This window comes from Trachurus trachurus (genome assembly GCF_905171665.1).
Source record: "Trachurus trachurus genome assembly, chromosome: 5".
Lineage (NCBI taxonomy): Eukaryota > Metazoa > Chordata > Actinopteri > Carangiformes > Carangidae > Trachurus > Trachurus trachurus.
In genome coordinates, this window is record NC_139896.1 from 32,874,263 (window position 1) to 32,894,903 (window position 20,641).

The following is a 20,641-nucleotide window of genomic DNA, read 5'->3' on the forward strand; positions in this document are numbered from 1 at the left end:
AAAAAGTAAAAAACAGTACATCTGTGCTGTTAAAGGCTTTTGAAAGCAGCAGCCTATCCCAGAATGCATTGTGACTGAAGCATGGACTGTGTGGACCCGGATAGGTCGCCTACTAGTCTATCCCAGGGTAAACGCATATGTACTGTATCTGTTTCCAACTTTTAAATCCTTCATTCTTACCTAGCAAATCATTAAAGGCATATTTCAACATTTTGGCAAATTGCCTATTGCCATAATCCCTATAGTTTTAGGAGTAGTATGTTATTTACCTTTAATTGTCGGTGCAAGCTGTTTTGATATCAGCGGAGCAGAGACGCAAGCTGCTCAGCTAACGCAACGGAGGCGTTAGCTATTTCCCTCATCAAACTAAATACACAATCCAACAACTCCAAAACACTCTTGTGGAGTTGTGACCTGCACATTCGCCACGATATAAAATAATCACGTATAATTATGTAACATTACGACACATGAAGTAAAAACTACTAGCACTTTTGAAATCACTCCACCCAGCAGCTGTGTCTGGAATGTAGTTCCAGCTATGCATTTGCCTCAAAAACAACTCTGTTTGGTAACGTTACATTATTATTTCATAGCATGGTGAATGTGCAGGTCACAACTTGTCCACCAGAGCGTTTTGGAGTTGTTGCATTGTGTATTTGATGAGTTTGATGAGGGAAAGGCGAAAATACCGTGCGCCGTGCAGAGCTCACGTCTCTGCCCCGCCGATCTAAAAACAGCTTGCAACAACAAGCTACTCCTAAGACAATAGGCGAATTTGCCAAAATGTTGAAATATCCCTTTAAAGCACCTGTGCAGAAAGGTTTATGAGACTATTATTTTGATTAATATGTAACAACAGACCAAAAAATGAATAAAAAAATTAAATAATAATACTGGGTCTTTTTTGTCCTAATACATGTGTTTCTAGAACAGAAAGGATGAAAGTGACAAATACAAGTACCATCAGATCTTCTAACTAGTACTACTAGTAGTCCTAGTAAGTCTAAGTAATTGAGTAACAGGGCCTAATCAATAACCTGATCACTGTCCCTGCAGAAACATACATGGATGAATGAATAAATCCACTGTAATTTACAGAACAGTATTTTCTAATCTCAAGCTACACCTGTCTCTTGCAGATGTAGCGCGACAGAGTGCAGCTCCTCTCAGCTGTGAAATAAGTGACAGTGCTGCCTCCACCTGCTGCAGCCTCCATGTTAATAAGAGGACATCAGATTCAGAGTGGCACTGTGATTTTAGTGTTACAGAAATATTGGTGACAGATCGTCACTTTAAGTGCTTATTCAAAAACAAAACCAACATGCAAAAGTTGACATGCTGGGATGTCTGAGAGGAGCTTCTGATGGATTTTTTCCCCCATTGTTTTGGGTGATTTACCTGTATTCAACAAATTCACATACAGACTCTCTCACTGGCTGAAAAAGAAGCTTTCTGGGATGTGTACGAGGCCAGAGGATCAAGACTGAAAGTCACTGATTTAATGTCTGTTATACTGAGTGATTAACTTTACTAAAAGAAAAGTTCTCACCCTTCCTTTGAACTGTCCAGCTCACTTTACATGCTCACCATGAAGTTTGAACCTTGAGAAAGTGAAGCCATTTTCTAGTCTTACTAACCACTAAAAGCACTTAACAATACTTGTCACATTCTCCCATTCAGTCACTCAGTCATACTTCACACTCAGCCATCAGCTGCACACAACCTGGAGGAGCCGGGGACTGAACCACCACCTTCCTTGAACCTTCACTTTCATGGATTTACACAGAGGATGAGTTTTAGTGCCACCTCTAAAGCTTTATGGCATCTGAGAGAAGAATCGACAGCAGCTCAGACAGTAAAACACAGAGAGGCACAAGCATGGGTATAAACCAATAAGAGGGGAAACTCAAGAAAGAGAAGGAGAGTCACTCTGGGAGATGGAAACAATAACAACAGCAGCAGCAGCAGCAGCAGCAGCAGCAGACTCTCCACTTCAGCATCAAATTCACATAATTAGAGCTCGGCTACGCTTTCAAATTATTTTAGAAGGATGAATGGGTCGGCAGCACCAGTAACACTCCCGTGAATTTAAAAAGGAACGAGTAGAAACAAACTCCTACCCAGATTTTAACACACTTTTCTGAGAATAAATATCCTAAATCGTTATAATAATCAGTTTCAAGTGTAATCCAGCCAAAGAGTACATGTACATCCCTGCTGACTTTAAAACAAAACCCATTCTCTCTTCTCAGTAACCTATATTCCATCTGCCTCTGCCTCCTCACTGCCTGAAAAAGCCCTAAATCTGAATACAACAATAAAAAAAAAAACAGGATAAGACCACATTTACATCAGGAGAAAATGAGTTTTGTGCATTATCGTGGGGTTTGTAGCTTTGACTACCAAGTCTGCTCAGATAAGAAGTCTCTGACAAGAGTGTAGGGGGAGTACATAAATTAATGTACAACGCACTGGAGGAAATGAAATTACTGCACAGATGTGGAGGACAGATAACAGGAAGACGGATAAGAGGTGAAATAGATGCATAGAGAACACAAACGCCTGACTGACTGGAAACACAATTGACTGACAAACACGTCCTGTGACTAACAGTTTAGTTGAGTTACAAAGATGTCTGGTCTGATTTTACATCCATATTGTTTATGTGCATAAAAAATCTAACCACGTAAATAAAATTCATATTCGGTCCCGGGGCTGTTCACATGGTCATTTGAATATGTGGGTGCAAGACTTAGACTTAGAGATATTTTATTGGTCCCAAAGGAAATTCAAGTATCCAATAAAGCAGACATAAGGGCATAGAAGAATAAAATAACACAGATAAGTAAAGTAAGAAAAATATACACTATGTATATAATCATATGACACTATGTATGTTATGAATAAAATACTAAAATAGAACAAACAGAGAAAAAAAGATAAATCTGTGCCAAATTAAAAATGCATAATGTATAAAAGTTGTGAATAAAGAGTTGTTTGTTATTAATGTTTCTCATGCCGTACTGTAGCTGGACAGTGTTGTGCAGTCCCATGGCCAGGGGGACAAAAGAGTCCTCAGGTCTGTCTGTGCAGCAGGGAAGTGACAGCGAGAGCGAGAGTGAAAGCTTGTGTTAAAAACAAGACAGCAGAAATAGATTGAAAGTTGAACTGGAAAAAAAATGCAAATTGAAATTTCTCTATTTTCACAGAGGTCTGGTGTTGACTCATTGACTGATGTTCTCCTGCTGCAAAAAACAACTCAAGTAGAGGAACAACAAATAGTCACGTTTAACCCTTCATGTGCCTTTAAGTGAGGTGAAGTTAGAATAACATATAATATTAAATAACATATTCTTCCTCTTCCAGTGGAATCTTATCTCATATGCAAAGAAAACACCAACTCACTCAACAGTGTGGTCTGACCATCTGATCTCAGATCTGTGGGCCACTTCCTGAGTCTCATGAATCCTCTCTAACCCTTCACACGGCGAAGTCTGCAGATTATTTCCATTACCGATTCATCTAAATTTTATCTCCCTTGATTAAACAGAAGGTAGAGTCTCACCTCAACTACAAATGAAAGTCCTGTTAGGGACAAAATAGCCACTACACTAAAACAGAAAACTGCCAACATGAAGATTAAACTAAATGGTAATTAGGTCTAATTTTCAGGTTTCGATTACATGGGTGATTCATCAACCTCTGGTCACACTCTCCTCATTTATAAGTTAAGCCTCCTATAATTGATCTTTTTTTAAAAAGCCAGGGAAGCTGAAGATTGGAGAAAAGTTTCTGCAATATGAAAATGAGAAGAAAGAGTTCGACTGATACTAAAAGCAGGCAGGCAGCATGAAAGGAATAAGGAGTACATGAAAGCTCCACGTTGGAGATCTTGGTCTCAGCCAAGGAGCACAGCAGGAGGTACACTTAGAGGTCTCTGTTTTTTTTTTCCGATCCTAATTTTGCTCTGAAGAAATCTGCACCGGGCTTGGTGTGAGAGAACCGTGTGCTCATCGTTTTTTTTAGAGATATGAAGTTGGTCTAATATGAAACGGTGTGAGACGAGTAACAAACAAAGTATATGTGTGACCCAAAAGCAGAAGTCACAGTCTCCAGAGACTGATTTAGTCGTGCCAAGTACTTCCGGGATCAGCTATGTCATAACGCTTGCTGCGAAGAAAAAACTGATGCACAGCGAGCGACAGAAGAGAATGAGTCATGCATTTCCTAATTTTACCATGCATGTCGGTGTGTGTGTATGGAGATACTCAGCTGTAAAGTCGCTCATCTAGGTGCTAATTCACAGAGCACAAAGTTTTCTGAGTCAGGTTAACTGGAAAAGTTGAAGATATAATTCAGGGGATGAAAAAAAGAGCAGCGTCACAGACCTGACAAGTGTAAGACTCTGAAGAGACACACAAGCTTGTCAAAGGCATCCGATACACTGATGGATTAGCTCACATCTAAAGCTCCAGCCTGCAGCAGTGGCATGACAGATGTCTTCAAAAAGACCCAAGACACTGCAACCTACACGACTATAGGCTAATCTCCCTAACCTCCCTCTGAATGCACCCACATATTCATACACAGCCCACCTGCTTGCTGACTGCTAGGCTAATCTCTTAGTCGTCCCTCTGAGGGAAAACACATATTTGCACCCACGAGCGAGCCACCGAGCTACACTCCTAGCCTTCCCCCTCTAGATCTGTTGTTTACCACCTCAATTCCCTCTTGTCCTGGCAACAGGACAATAAAGCAAGCATGAAATAATGTGGCTTTCATGAAAAACTATTCACACAAGGACGGGAGTGTGGTGCGGGACAAAGGCCCAGATTATGTCTGTGAGGCTGGAAAACAACGGCGACAGTCTTGCCGGGATCCGTCAGTGGGCTGACGGGACGGTGGCTCGGGTTGGGGAGCAAAATGACAAGGAAATAAGGCTGAGACTTTGACCGAATGGCCGAAATCTGACGAGGGGCCGGTGCCAGGAGGTCCGCCGGTGACAGGGCTGGCAATGAAAGCGAAGCACTGAGGTGTTACAAGTGAGCAAAACCAGGAGCCAGGTGGCTGAGAGTACATGCAGCCGAGACTGCGGGGGGTTAAAGGTTAAAAGAGGCTTTAAATTTTTATGAGAGCTGAAGGGACTAATGCAAATCATGAAGAGCGAAGGGGTCTGAGTGTGGAAACCTGAGGTGCCAAGTTCAGCTGTTGAGAATTAGACCTAAAAAGGCTAAATGAATTGAATCCAGGCCGTGACAAGCAGCTGGGACATCAGTGGAGAACGGCATGTACCCTCTATTCATGGTTTCTGGGCTCCTGCCTAATTTAAACCACTGTTGCACATCATCTCCTCTCTTTTCCTCCCCTCCTGTCACTCTCCCCTCACGTATTGACGGGGCACCAACACTAAACCGTATCTCTGGAAAATAATTGAAAGCATATTAATAAGAAGCTGTGCAGGTGCACAGAGTTAATAGACTGATAATTCCTCTGGTTATTGCTGAATTTGGGGAGCTTATTCCACAGCGACATCGTACTCAGAAGTTGGCAGGTCTGAGTCCTCGAAGGCTGAAGTGATGAAAGAGGAGTGATGAAGGTCTGCAGAGACACAGGAACGCAGCTCCACACAATCACATCCTGTAGATGATCATCACAGCAGGAGTTAAAGGGATAGGTCAACATTTTGGCAAATTGGCTCATTGCCATAATCCCTATAGTCATAGCACTAGGTTTGTTAACTTTAATTGTCAGTGCAAGCTACTTTTAGAACGGCGGAGCAGAGCCGCGAGCTGCTCAGAGCTACGCTATGGAAGCTAATGAGATTTCTTGGTTTCCCTCATCAAACTCATCAAATACACGATCAGACAACTCCAAAATGCTCTGGTGGACAAGTTGTGACCTGCACATTCACCACGCTATGAGATAATAACGGAACATTATGAGACAGAGTTGTTTTCGAGGTAAATTCATGCAAAATCACTGATGCGCGTTTCCATCGAGGTCAGATTTTCGGCAAGCAGTCTCTGCATTTACCTCAAAAACAACTCTGTCTCGTGACATTTCAATTGTGTATTAGTTCAATGAGGGAAACCAAGAAATCCCATTAGCCTCCGTAGCATAGCTCTGAGCAGCTCGCGGCTCTGCTCCGCTGTTCTAAAAATAGCTTGCACCGACAATTAAAGGTAACGAACCTACAGTACTGCTATGACTATAGGGATTATGGCAGTGGGCCAATTTGACAAAATGTTGAACTATCCCTTTAAAAGCTCACCTCAGTCATCTCTGCATAAATATTTGAGTGACTGGATCACTGAAGTAAATACTCCTAAAAAAGTGTCTCCAGCAATTTGTTGATGTTCTGGGTCACAGGGCCTGCTCAGCGACACCGGGGTCCCAAAGCAAAACCAAGAGCCAGACCAAATATGGGACAACACCCCCCCACCCCCGTCTTGTAAGGAGATCATCTGTTTCCACCTCAGAGGATGTTAAGACCAAAATTATCCCTGAGAACCTACAAAACCTCAAAAGCTGAACGAAATCTTCAGTTGCATCCCTCTTATCAAATTAGAGACGGCCCAGTAGCCGTGTGGTTTGGGCGTGCACCACATGGATGTAAGAAGAACCCTGAGCAACAAGTCCCCAGTTCAACTCCCCGCTACTTGGACCCTTCACTGCATATCGCTCCCTGCATTTCCAGTCTACCCAACCTGCCACTGTTGAGTAAAGACATTAAAAAAAACATATAAACCACTTTCCCAAAGTGGTCTCAGTCTTTTGTAGCTCACTGCGAGTACAAATGTTTTAAATGCAACAGGCGGGGTTGTATTTTACTCTGTGAATGTTTGTGCTTCGCTGCATTATCTTTGACTGACATTCAATTCTGCTGTCTTTTCAAGCGAACGTCATTTGAGAACAAAAAATATTGAATTAAAAAAAAACTAACAGCTACGTATGTTTGAAGAGAGAAAGACCTGAGACAAAGAAAACAAGGGACCTTTCCTTTGTGTTGGACAGGCACGTGCACACATAGGGCCCAAAGGGTGCTTGAGCCCCTGCCCTTATTGCCTCGTATTAAAAAGTGCCCTTTTTGTAATGTTTTTTTTTTTTTTTCAATAAATGCATTCCTGTTGTGCATGAGGATGTAAACAACCGCGCTGTGAAAATGCCACGGTTATCTACCGTACGCATTTCCTTGTAATACACACGGTATTGTGTATGTACGTTGGTGTGTGTGTGTTGTCCGCTGCTGCTCCGCTCTGTCCCTCACTGAGGGGCGGGGGGTCGCTGCCCCGCGGTGCGCGCTCCCTCACATGCACGTCCAGAGAGAGAGAGAGAGAGAAGTAGAAGCTGCTGCCTCATCGATAACTCTGTGTGCGCCGCACATAGATGAGACGTGACAGTGGAGCGACTTGTGTCGAATCTTGTGAGTTATAAATCCACCAACATAACTTCCTTGTCGGTTCTGACAAGTCACCGTCCACTTATTCAACGAGCTTAATATGAGTCATATTTCAGAAAAGCGCCCATTTGTGTTTGTTTAGCTGACTGCTTGTTAAGAGTTAAGCCCCACCCCGTCCTCTGTCTAACATCACCTGAATGTAGTGAACAACAGCAGCAACAGGAGGAATCACTCACTCAGCTTGATTTCACTATTTGAATTTGTTTCCAGATATTGAGTTACTGCTAATTGTGACTTTGCTGTTGTAAATATTGCTGCTGTTCTGAAATATGCACAGTAGCAGTCACAGTAGTCATTTCTTGGTTTTGTGTGTGTAGCCTGTAGGCTTAGCCTACTTCTATTTTTGCACTTGCACTCACATGATTTTTTTTTTCTGCAATGTTAATGTGCACCCAATACCATATTAGCCTCAGCCTACCAGTTCAGAAGTCATGACTCTGTTTCGGGAAGTTGGGAAATTGGTCCAGCGTGTTGACTGCAGTCCTGAAGGCGTGCAGGCTTTCTCTACCGACTATATAGTAACTGTAATTTATTTTAATTTATTTATTTTGATATTAAGGCCTGAAAAAAATGTACGTACTGCCCTTTTCTGATGTTGAGCCCCTGCCCCTCTATAGTTATGTGCACGTCCCTGGTGTTGGACATTATTCTAAAGTGTTGTGGTAACTGTCTGAGTGGCGCTCACCCAGGGGTTGGTCTGAGTTTTGGGAAGACAGATGGTGAGCTTCAAAAAGAAAACATTGCTGCGTTTAATGTGAGGAAAAATCCATACGACCCCGGCGGAGTGAGATGAGATTAATTTGTTTGTTTTTTTAATACGAATCAAAGACGACTGTTAAGTAGCTGCAGCCGACTGCTGACTGAAGATTCATATTTACTAGACAGACATGAGAGTGGTATTGATCCTCTCACCCGGCTCTCAGGGAGAAAGCTAACAGGCTTCTGCTCAGGTGCCAACACACCAAAGAGTAAATATTACAAGGTTTCAGTTTAATCACGTTGCACTCAGCTATAAACACAAAAGGTGACAGGAGAAGTAATGATGTGAAGAGGAAGTGGGCCGACTTGGAGAGTTTTCATTTTCTGGAGACTGATGATCCAAAGAAGCACTTAATACTTAATTTGAAGCAAACTGAGGCCATGAATGTTAAAAATCTGGGAAGTTATCATTTCATCTTTCATGCCATGGACTGACTGAGCTCAAATTTGTGCTTGAACACAAAACCAACAGGCTGATGATGCCAACATGCCAACATGGAGTCAGATGAAACGGCTTCTTCCAGCCCGCCCTGCGTTTTATTACATTTACAGCACTGGAGAGGAGGTTGTGTTTTCTGCATTTATTGTAGACATGCAAAGTTTGGTCAATAAACAAAAGGAGCCCATTCATCCATCCCATCATCATCTCAATATGATCTAACCACCAACCTATAGAAAATTATACACCTCTATCAGAACTATAACTTTGAAGGTGTTCTCTCTCTCCCTCTGTGTCTGTGTGTGTGTGTGTGTGTGTGTGTGTGTGTGTGTGTGTGTGTGTGTGTGTGTGTGTGTGTCCTGCACGTCATTTATTGATGAATGTCCCGTCTCAGTGAGGTGAAGCCAACCCTAGATAGGTATGACATCTCATTTAGAGAAACATGGCCACTGCTTTCCTTCATTTATCTCCCCCACTGTCTGTCACATGGCGTGTGTGTGTGTGTGTGTGTGTGTGTGTGTGTGTGTGTGTGTGTGTGTGTGTGTGTGTGTGTGTGTGTGTGTGTGTGTGTGTGTGTGTGTGTGTGTGTGTGTGTGTGTGTGTGTCTTTCTGTGGCTGTGTGGACATTCAGGCCTGGTCTTCACCACTTCAAAGAGCTGTTTGATGTTGAAGACTTGGTTTTAAGGTTCAGATTAGAATTAGCATTACAGCCTAGGGAGAGTGTTATGGCAATGAACGTCCTCACTAAGACCAACACTACAGTATGTGTGATTGTGATCATCTGTTTTGACCGTCTGGAACTGGACTGCAGCTCTGTACCACTATGCTGTTGTATCATGTTATGTTGGACTGTTAAAAGAGGAACATTTTGATGAAGAGAATGTCTTCTGAGGGTACCGGGGGCGGGACCAGATAAGCTTTTGCTTCTCCCGCTTTCCCTTTTGGCCATGTTGCTGTATTACTTAAACTGAGATGATGATGAAGTCTGATTCAACTAACATGTCCGAAATGAATAAATAAATAATAATAAATTGTGTGTGAAAGAGTTAGAGACGCATCTCTTCACTCCTTTTCTGTCTGTCTTCCCATCGTTCATCAACCTCCTTCCTTCCAGCAGCGCCGCGTTTGTCTGTACATTTATGTATTCCCTTTGTGTGCATCTCTATTGTATCCCTCCTGTCTGCCTCTGTGTGTGTGTGTGTTTGTATGTGTGTATATGTTGGTGTTTGTCAAATTGCAGCACAAGTGAAAAGGTCTCATCTCGAAGACACTGTTCAGGCCGACCCGTCCAAATAGCAGATTATCAGGCGCACTCACATTCAAAGCCGAAAGGTCAATCTGATCTCTGGGCAGCCAAACAGCCCATAGCTTTTAAAACACCAGCCACACCGGCGGTGACTGATGGACTTCAATTTTCTCTTTCCCTGCCTCCCAGCAGGAGCCGTCCAATATTAGGCTCTGAGCAGCCGAGAGGGAAAGAGATACGGCCATGTTATTGGAGGGAGAGCGAAAAGAGGCAGTGAGAGAGAGACAGGACATAAAGTGTGAGATGTACAGTACAGCTATAAGAGAGAGACAAATGAGAGGAGAGATGGGCAGGAAGGAAGAGGAACAAATATAACACTGATGTAATGAATTATCACATCCTTTTGAAAGATGAAAGCTCGGCCGGATCAGTTTCATTTTAAAATGTGACTCCACCTCAGAACTCCTACTGGGTAAACAACAACCAACAATAGACCAGGCTTGTTTGTTGTACTGTTTAGAGGTCGTCCACAGGTCAACACAACAGCATCTTCAAGTTAGGGCTGCCTGCAACTAACTAACTATTTTCATTATCGATTAATCTGTCGATTATTTAAACGATTAGTTGTTTGGTCAATAAAATGTTAACAAATGTTGAAAAATGTCAATCAGTGTTTTCCAAACCACCAGATGACGTCCTCAAATGTCTTGTTTTGTCCACAAACCAAAGAGATACTCAATTTATTGAGTGCATTTGAATTAAAAAAAGAAACCAGAAATATTCACATTTAAGAAGCTGAAATCAGAGAATTTTGACTTTTTTTCTTAAAAAACTACTCAAACCGATTATTCAATTATCAAAATAGTTGATGATTAATTTAGTAATGGATTATTGTTCGATTAATCGATTAATTGTTGCAGCTCTACTTCAAGTAACCAGGTATTTATCCTGCAATGAGCATGTTCATGTGAACCAGACAGAGCTGTTAAACATAAGCAATGTCATTAGAATATTCTGCAAGTTGAAATTTAACTACAGTATATGATCACAACTTGAATCAAAGAACACTTGAGATCATTTCTAATTATTAAGGCCAAACTATGTAAATTAGTGAAGTTTCTAAATGAGTATTTTCACTCCTTGATCTGATAATGAAAAAACTGTTGTGAACATGACGACAAAGTTAATATCAGATTGTTTCTGCTGCAGAGAGGAAGTAGTTCACATCTGATGAGTCAGTCTGACTGAAATGTTCATTTATAATCATGGAAACATTTAACAGCATGTGGATCGTGTTTGAGATAAGATGCTCTTTGTTCTTGTAAAGACTAGGTTCTGATTGGTCAGTATTTATGCTGTTGATCCTCTGAATTTAACTTGTGCCGAAGCAGGTTAGGAGTTTAAGAGAAGTTACCATGGTGATTAAATTGAAGAAGTTAACTGTTGTAAGACTGAGAACCAAGTTCCAGATCCTGCTTCGTGGTACAGATCTCTGGTCTCGTCTGAGAAATGTTTTTAAGTCAAGGAGAATAAAAAAACTTCTTCAATCAAAGTTGATTTGATTTGTAAAGGAAGTGAGACGTGTAATAATCCATTATTTACAGAGGAAAATGATTTGAAGCGTCAGTTTGGATGAGGTGGATGCTTTGATTATTATGGCAGTAATGGCTGTAATTAACAAGTGAAAGTAGGCCTGATCTCCTCTATCAAGCTCTCACATCAAAACAGACTAATTTCCCCAATACTGAACTCATTTCCTCACGACTCAAATCATTTTCTCAGTGTCAGGAAACCTCAACACCGTGTTCTGCACCAGGCCTTTAATTCATCCGCCTGCAAACTAATTACACCAGCACGTGATTTAATTATATTTTAGGACATAGAGATGGTGATGGTAAAGTTAGACTTGACTAATATAAGCTTATTAAAAAAGACATTAGTTTTAATGTTCAGAGAAGAACCAGAGGCAAAACAAGGATGTGGAATAAACACAGCAATTAATAAAACAGCACTTACATGACAGTCTTCAGGATTTTATATAATATGGTGACTGCATTTTTCTATTGTCCCTTCAGAAAGCCCACACCTCAATATTTAGCCGAGTAAAAACTAATTTTCAAAATGGATTTTCCTGTTCACATCGGAAGCTTTTATGTTAGTCATTTTGAGAACAACTGAGGAGATGGAGAAAAAAAACAATTCTATTATTATATTGGTGCAGCCTGTATCACATCTTTTGTCCGTTAACTTCTAAATGTCATGTTTAACTCCTTCAGGAGATTATAATTGAATTGAAATTGGCTTCAGCAACTGAATTTAAGTACAAGTACATTTCTTTTCTTGACAATAACAAGGTTTCCTGACAAAAACTGAAAATACTTTTATGTCCTCTGGCCGGGAGGAAGTCAGTGTATACTACCGCCACTGTGTGACTCACAGAAGTGATAGATTGTATTCATTCATTTCTCTCTATAAGTATATAAAAATACCCTGAAACCACAAGTTACAGGACCAGAACATATCCCAAGACGTCACCGTCTACGGTCTCATGATCCCCACAATATATCACCAGTTTTTCTCTTCCATATTTCCCATAAAACTTGCTGTGTCTTTAAATATATCTTATATGTTAGTGCTGAACAAGCACTGTAGCTTAATTTCATCCTTGTCCAGTTCCATCATTTTAATTAATTCAAATTGGAAAAAAGAATAATTTTTACAGCCACTTAGGGGCAGTGGAATTATCTCAGTTGAGAAAACACAACTGACATTATGTTATCACCTTTTTTATTATAACCATTTACTGTATGATGAACTCAGCAAAAACATCATCCATTTGACCACCTGGTGAATGTGAGTCGAGTGTCTGATGCTCCTCTGTGACCTGCTGGTGGGAGACATGTCTGCCTCTTCAGCTGCTACATGCTCCATATGTTCAGCAGACCCACACGCTATGATATCAAATATTAATTACAGCTGCTTTTAGTCCTCAAGCAATTTATACAAATTTTCCGTTTGCCTCATTCGCCCATTCACACACTCCATTTGCATGTGTGCTGCTCGACAGAAGCAAACCCTGCAATTAGTGGATGACCTGCTGGTGGTGTCATTAGAAGACGGCTTGCTGTACTTTTAACATCTGGCATTAAAATTAAAGGAGAATTCCGGTCATTTTTGACCCCTAAATCGTTTTCCTGATGGTCACCCAGTGTTGGGAGGAGCAAAAAACGTGATTAAAATTGATGCAGGCAAACCAGAGTTACACCATGGCTAGACGGCGATAGCGACAACGCTAACCTATGGGGGCAATTCATTCAACCACAACAAACACTCAAAAAACAATCAAATACTGTATCTATGGTACATGACTGGAACCCTTAGAGACACCACTGAACTCATATAGTGTACAGTATCAACAGTATAAACTTTGTGTTTTTGCATGTAATCACTCACCTCAGCCTAACTTTTTGATGCTTTTTGAAACATCCTGGAAAGACATTACTATCCAATCACAGAGCGCCTGCTCTCCCCGCCACAAAAACAAACACTTTTTCCTTGTTGTGATGATTTCTTTACAAATGGTGGAGCAGTGCAGTGGTGATGTCCAAAATATCTCCAACTGTTTATTTTGATTGTTTTTTGAGTGTTTGTTGTGGTTGAAAGAATTGCCCCCATAGGTTAACGTTGTCACTATCCCGAGCGCCGGGTAGCCATGGTGTAAATCTGGTTTGCCTGCATCAATTTTAGTCACGTTTTTTGCTCCCCTCAACACTGGGTGCCCATCAGGACAACGATTTAGGGGTCAAAAATGACCGGAATTCTCCTTTAACGATGTACGGTTTAAGATGAGATGTCGACTTGTTTTATTTGTTTTATTTGTTAGGATCCCCATTAGCTGCGCTCTAGAACGCCGCTAGTCTTCCTGGGGACTTGTCAATCAGTGCTCCACAGAGGAACAGAAGCCACGCAGTCTTACCTGATGAAGGGCGGTGAGGCCGTCTTCATTGCAGAGGTCTGGACTCACATTGTTCCTCAGCAGGTAACGCACTAGTGGAGACAGAGAGAGATGGAGGAGCATGAATTAATGTCTCACATACATGTGGGCACTGTGTCTGTTTAAATACAGTACTAAGCTTTCTTCAGTTGAACAACAGCATTTCCATTTCACAAATTAAAGCAGATTTAGAGGTCTCATTCCACTGCATGCTTCAGTGTGCTGTTCTGCCTGTTAAGATGCACACATGTTCCTCCCATTCAGTTATAATCAATATTTCAGAGAGAATTAGACGTTCCGGCTGATCCAAACAAAACAATAGATGCATGGGGGGTGATGAGCATGATGAGATTCTGCACCGACCAATTCCTCTTAATTGCTCACACAGCCAACAGGTGCACCTCAACTTAACCTTTTGTTACCCAGTGACATCACCGATCAATCTGCGATCCATTAATCATCCTGCATCATCGTGACGCGCCGTCCCTGCCACAACTCCAATCTCTCAAATTATCAGCCCCCGACCGGATGTTACTCAACTGACCTTGGAAATATGGATGGTTGAGGGGGGAGGAGGGGGAAGGGGGTGGGGGGGGTTAGTGATGGAGGATGATGTAATGATGCTTGGGATTACACTGTTTGTCTGTCTCATGGACCGAGAACAGATAAACCCTCCACCCGGACCCTAATTCGGAATATATCAGCTATCACAGTGTGCACATTGGACAGCTGCCTGGCTGCTAACACCGCTAAACCTGCTGGCCTGAGCAGTTAGTGGCAGCAGCACACAGGACTCTCCTCTCTCTCCCCCACGTCATCATTATCCCCCCTGTTTTTGGCAATGCTGCCACCTGCTTTTATTTTACAGAGACATTCAAACAACAAACAGCGAGAAGATGAATCGGGATATGATGATGAGAGCTGAAAGGGAGATGAGAGCGATGTGGGATGATAATAATCACATCTGTCTGTTAGACCAACAGAAAGAGAGAAAGAAAAAGCATGGACTATGCACAGGAGGTTCTGTGAGCTACACACACCTGCACCTCCATGCAGTTGGGTAAATATGTGCTTAAAGGGATAGTTCAACATTTTGGCAAACTGGCCCATCGCCATAATCGCTTTTATAGCAGTAGGTTTGTTACCTTTATTTTTCAGCGCATTTTTAGAACAGCGGAGAGCCGTGAGCTGCTCAGAGCTACGCTATGGAGGCTAATGGGATTTCTTGGTTTCCCTCATCAAACTCATCAAATACACAATCCAACAACTCCAAAACGCTCTGGTGGACAAGTTGTGACCTGCACATTCACCACGCTATGAGATAATAACACAACGTTACCAGACAAAGTTGTTTTTGAGGTAAATACAGAGACTGCTTGCTGAAAAACTGTCCCTGAAGGCAACACGCATCAGCGGTTTTGCATGAATTTACCTATAAAACAACTCCGTCTCGTAACATTTAGTCATTGTCTCATGGCATGGTGAATGTGCAGGTCACAACTTGTCCACCAGAGCGTTTTGGAGTTGTTGGATTGTGTATATGATGAGTTTAATGAGGGAAACCAAGAAATCCCATTAGCCTCTGTAGCGTAGCTCTGAGCAGCTAGCGGTTGTGTGCCGACGTTCTAAAAATAGCTTACACCAACAAATAAAGGTAACGGACTTTGACTATAGGGATTATGGCAATGGGCCAATTTGCCAAAATGTTGAACTATCCCTTTAAGTGCAGTACAGTGTGTAAAATAAATGGCTTCAGAAGATATAAATCAGATACACTGGGAGAATGACATGATAGAACTGTGCTTTCTGTAATAATGGCGGTATACTGTAAGCGAAAAAATTTGTAAAACAACCAAATGATCCGAAATTAAATATTTAGGTTAGGTTTAGGTAACCCACCTTTACTTTTCAGTTTTACCTTGGATTTAAGTTCTACTCTGTCCTCAGGGCAGTTTGAGACCGAGTTATAACACTGACTGAATGATACACGTTCAAGAAAACATATTAGTTTTTCTTTTTTTTTTTACCTCGAGCAGTGGTTGTAAGAGTTAAAGGAGGGGAAAAGTGAATAATGGCAGTGAGTGCTGAGAGACCTGGACTCAAGGTTATACGGTGCGAGCTCAGTGTGACCGTAGCCAATAAATGTCACACGCCGTCTCTGTGTATTTAGAGTGCTGTGTCGGATGTGAGCGAGTGTACAACCTGGGTTGTAAACAACATGTGTCAGAGGAGCCGCGGCACTATCATCACAGCTGTAATTAGTTACCCACATCTTCTACTGGATTCCAGCACCTTATGAGGACTCGGTTAGCTGCCTGAGGAGATTAGAATTGAAATTAAATTGGCTCGAAAACTGCATTTGATTTAAATTATTTTATAGGATGTATATGCACTGGCTTTTTCCCCAAAAAATAAGGAAGCCGTCTCTGCTGGAGTCACTTTTTTAAACTCCCAGTGAGTGGTCACGGTAATATGAACATATTTGTTCTCATAAGTGAAGAACGATGGGAAACCTCAAGATGTGTTTTCAGTCGGATCTATTAAAATGTCAGCTCCAGAGAAAACGCTTCAGTCACATCATAATATCTTCTACATAAAATGTGTATGTCACAGCGATACAATTAGGCAGCACCATAACTAAACAAACTCCCCCACTACGTAACAAATTAAGCAATAAATGAATGTTGACACATGCACTATGTGTCAGCTCTAATTCTTGAGGCCCTGGAGGAGAGAAAATAAACAGAGTTTTGACTGCCAAAGCATGTCTGTGCCAGTCAAGGCTAAAAACATGTGGCTGCAAAATAATTAGATTAGTTCTGAAGAGGTGCTCGGGAGTTTGGCGTGATGACAAAGCCTGACGAGCTGTGCTGGCATCATTTCTGTCATTTTTGAAAATATCATTTACAAGGTAGTGTAAAAAAGAAAGAAAATCCAGATACAACTGCATTCAGAATCTAAGTAAGAATCACCTCCTGGTTAATAACAAGTTTCCACTACACACAAATGCTGCAACTAACACCAACAGATTTAACCAATTAATCCAAATTAATTACTACACCAATGAGTAATTGATTTCTCAAAGCAGGACTTCACCTTTTGTTCTTCGCCCTATATGCAAAGATCAGAGCAACACTGTAGCTGGTGGGTATTCAATAATACTTCATTTACACAAACATTTGATATAAAAGCTTCAACAAAGCCTCCTGGTTGAACATGGTACACCTGTTTAAGTAAACAAAGTGATTCAGAACCACTTGTTTTCTGTTTCTATGTAGAAACTGAATATTTGCAGCTTTTAATATGTTTATATTGAACAAGGTGAAAATACATGAAGTGTCAAGGCAGAATGATTTATTATAGATGCTGTAAGTCAACCAGCACCACACACACAACCATTCACTTTACACTCTACTACATGCTACTGACGGTCTTAGCAGACAAGCACGTGTAAAAAACATTAATGAATAAAAACATGTCATCAATGTGCACGTCACAAAAACAGATCAATCATAACTCCAGATGCATCCTGCCTGCATTTCCAATGTTTGCACTGATGGTGTGTGTGTTTACAGGGTGTATAAAATAAAACCTGCAGTTGACTTCTGTGCCAGCACTGCACTGCACCTGTCGAGCTAATCAGGAAAGCAATTCTTTGACTTTAATGAGCATTTGTAGCCAGATAATAATCATTCTCACGGTATTGACTACTGTCCCAAAGATAAGCTGAGCTCGCCCTAAGCCTCTTTCCTGACTGATCGACGGTTTTGTGGGTGGCCTTGCTGCAGCAGAGGAAGTTACACAAGTCTTCACTGCTTGTTTTGAGGCTCAGTTTTTGAATATGGGCTGTGTGCATTTCTCTGTGGACTGAGTGCCTCAAGATTTTCACAGTATTAATATAGAACCTTGAGCTGCTTTATAACAGATAAAAACATCCAACTCACATCAATCAATAGGGGACCTTTAAAAGGTTTGAAAAGTGCTGTTTCCCAAAAAGACAACACAAAGAAATGAAGTGAAAGGCACTGATTTAACACTGTGTCTGTCTTTGTGAGCTTTACTCTTCCTGGAGATCGTGTGTTGTTTTATACTACTGTAGGCAGAAAGCTTTAGTCAGCAGTAGGCTACATTTAAACAACACAAAATAGTGAATAATCAGACACAGAGAAGAAGAAAAAGAAAAGAAAAACTCAACAAGTAGTTGGACTTTTACAGCAGGAGTTAAGTAGAACTTAAACCAGTCTGACATCTCACTATGGAAAAACTGAAAAACAAATAAACTCTAGTCCTGCTGAAAGACATGACTGTGAATAAAGTGAGAATTTAATTTTCCTCCAGCTCTGACAAACTGCTGATCAGATAACAGAAAACCAATTTCTCTTGCATTCAGCTCGAACAAAACTATATTTTAGGATGACTGAAAACAATCCAGAGGACGGCGGTTTCATGATAAACAATGCAGTGGCGTGAAAACAACAACCAAAAAAAACAAACTAAAATCAGGATGAGTGACAGTGTCGGTGTTAACACCAGCAGGAGATAAACGCCACCCGGTCTGCTCACTTCCCCTGCTGGAACACCCTGCTATCAAACACTGATGTGCTGGCGTTACATTACACAAAGCAGCGCTGCAGTGTGGACACAGTTACACCTGAAAGCAGGTCTGAGATCAGAAATGACCGTGTGACCTCAACCTCTATACATGAACAGAACTTTAGATTTTTTACTTATTACAGTCCTGTTCGCCTCCAGAGAATGTTTCCTGATACTTGCAACCTTTGTTATAAATGTAAGACACACACAGGTACTGTACATTTATCCATTTGTTTTGGTCATGTGACCACATCCAGACTTTCTGGAAGGGGGTTCACTCTGTAATCCAGGAGGTCACTGGTAAACAGCTCTTGCTGACTCCTTCTTTCTGTTTACTTAATGATGCTCCAGACAATTTTTTGGACACAGACACCAAATCTCTGTTGATAATTATTTTGTTCCTGGCTAAAAAATGTATCTTGCTGCGGTGGTCAACTCCCCAGGTCCCAACAGTCGACATGTGGATATCACAGATTTCTGCTCTTATTCCTCTGGAGAAGTTGACTCATGACCTTAATCACAAATGGGACAAGTTTTGGAGGATCTGGGAACCATTGCACTCCTTCTTACAGAAGCTTTAACTCATCATCTGTCCCTGGAGGATGAGGACTGTCTGCTCTTTCATTTATTTCATGTATGTGCTCTTTGTTTACCTGTCTCACTCACTGTTGGTTTGGGGTGGATTTTCTTTTTTCTTTTTTAAATGTTCTGTTGTCTGTCTTGTTTTGTTCTGTTCTAATGTTTGTACTCATAAAATTGAAAAAAAAAAAAAAAAAAAGAGTATTAAAAAAAAAGAAGAAATGACCGTGTGCACGTCTTGGCCCCTCCCTCACGCGTTTGTGGATTGTCCTCGACAGGAGAAAATTTGTCGTGAACTCAACACATTTTGTTTTCCCCGTTGTTTTGATGTGGAAAAGGTGAGAGTTGTCCAATGGCGTCTGTCAGAGGCAGGGGTCCGAAAGCTCTGCTCTCCATGCTGCAAGGGTTTTAAAATAGCTGCCACAAACCTGTGCGAGATGAGCAAAACACACACACACACACACACACACACACACACACACACACACACACACACACACACACACACACACACACACACACACACACACACACACACACACACACACACACACACACACACACACACACACACACACACACACACACACACACACACACACACACACACACACACACACACACACGTCCAAAAATATATGCATTGGTGCTGAATTGCTTCGTCGTGAGCAGGGGCAGCCACTGATGCATTACTTAAGATGAAATGGATGTGAGTTATGGGCTGTGATGTATCTGACGACGTGAGAGAGCGAGGCGGAGACGTGTAAACAGCCAGAGGTAAATGAGAGAGAGCGATGGCTCAATTTGAGAAAGGCACTTTCATACATTTGTGTTATTATGTTTATGAATGTTTCTGCTGCTCTGTTTTGTTTCTACTCTCTTTTAATGCATATTTTATGTTGCCTGTTTTTTTCTTCCATATCTGCATAGAATATTTATTAGTCTTTGTTTTCAGTCCTCAGTCCGTCTGATCCGATCTGTGTAAACAGTGTTCAATAACATGTTTATGAAATGCAAATGATCTCACTGTTTATGCAATAAGCTGGAGTTACAATATGGAGCCGGTGAACATACAGTAGATGTGTGTTTAGGTGTTTGCAGAAAGATGATGATGATGATGGGCTCATATATCATGTCAAAAACACAGTTACATCACAACTGCATCAATACTGAGGCAACACCTGAATCAACTCCTGTAGGAGAACCTGAAACATGTTTATTACTTTTTATTTGTTAAAAAAAAAAGATTTTTCATGCGTTATTGCTATCATGTAGTTGTTGTTAGACAATGTTTGGACTGTATCTAAATGGGTGTTATGTTCTGGGTGACAGAAGCCTTCAATCACATGAAAATCTGTAAGAGAAATCTAAAAAGAAAAGGTGACTCAGACACACACAGACAATAACAAACACAATCCCACCCAGGACGTTTTGTCTTTCAAGCTGAACGTCGAGAACAGAACACATTAACATGAAAACTGCAAACAAACAAAATCCCCTTTTTAGGGACATAAACTAATTACATGAATTACATGCAATTAACTGGTAACTTAGTGGACACATTCATTT

General features: G+C 41.2%; 1 protein-coding gene across 2 annotated transcripts in view; it reads right to left on the minus strand.

Moving 5' to 3' along the window:
• ppp1r16b (protein phosphatase 1, regulatory subunit 16B) overlaps positions 1-20,641 on the minus strand; it is a 103,304-nt gene that overhangs the window by 22,945 nt on the left and 59,718 nt on the right. For both annotated transcript variants that reach the window (XM_083971357.1, XM_083971358.1), the window contains exon 3: positions 13,883-13,953. In XM_083971357.1, the coding sequence (XP_083827483.1) occupies positions 13,883-13,953 (71 nt within the window). The remainder of the gene's footprint in view (positions 1-13,882; positions 13,954-20,641) is intronic.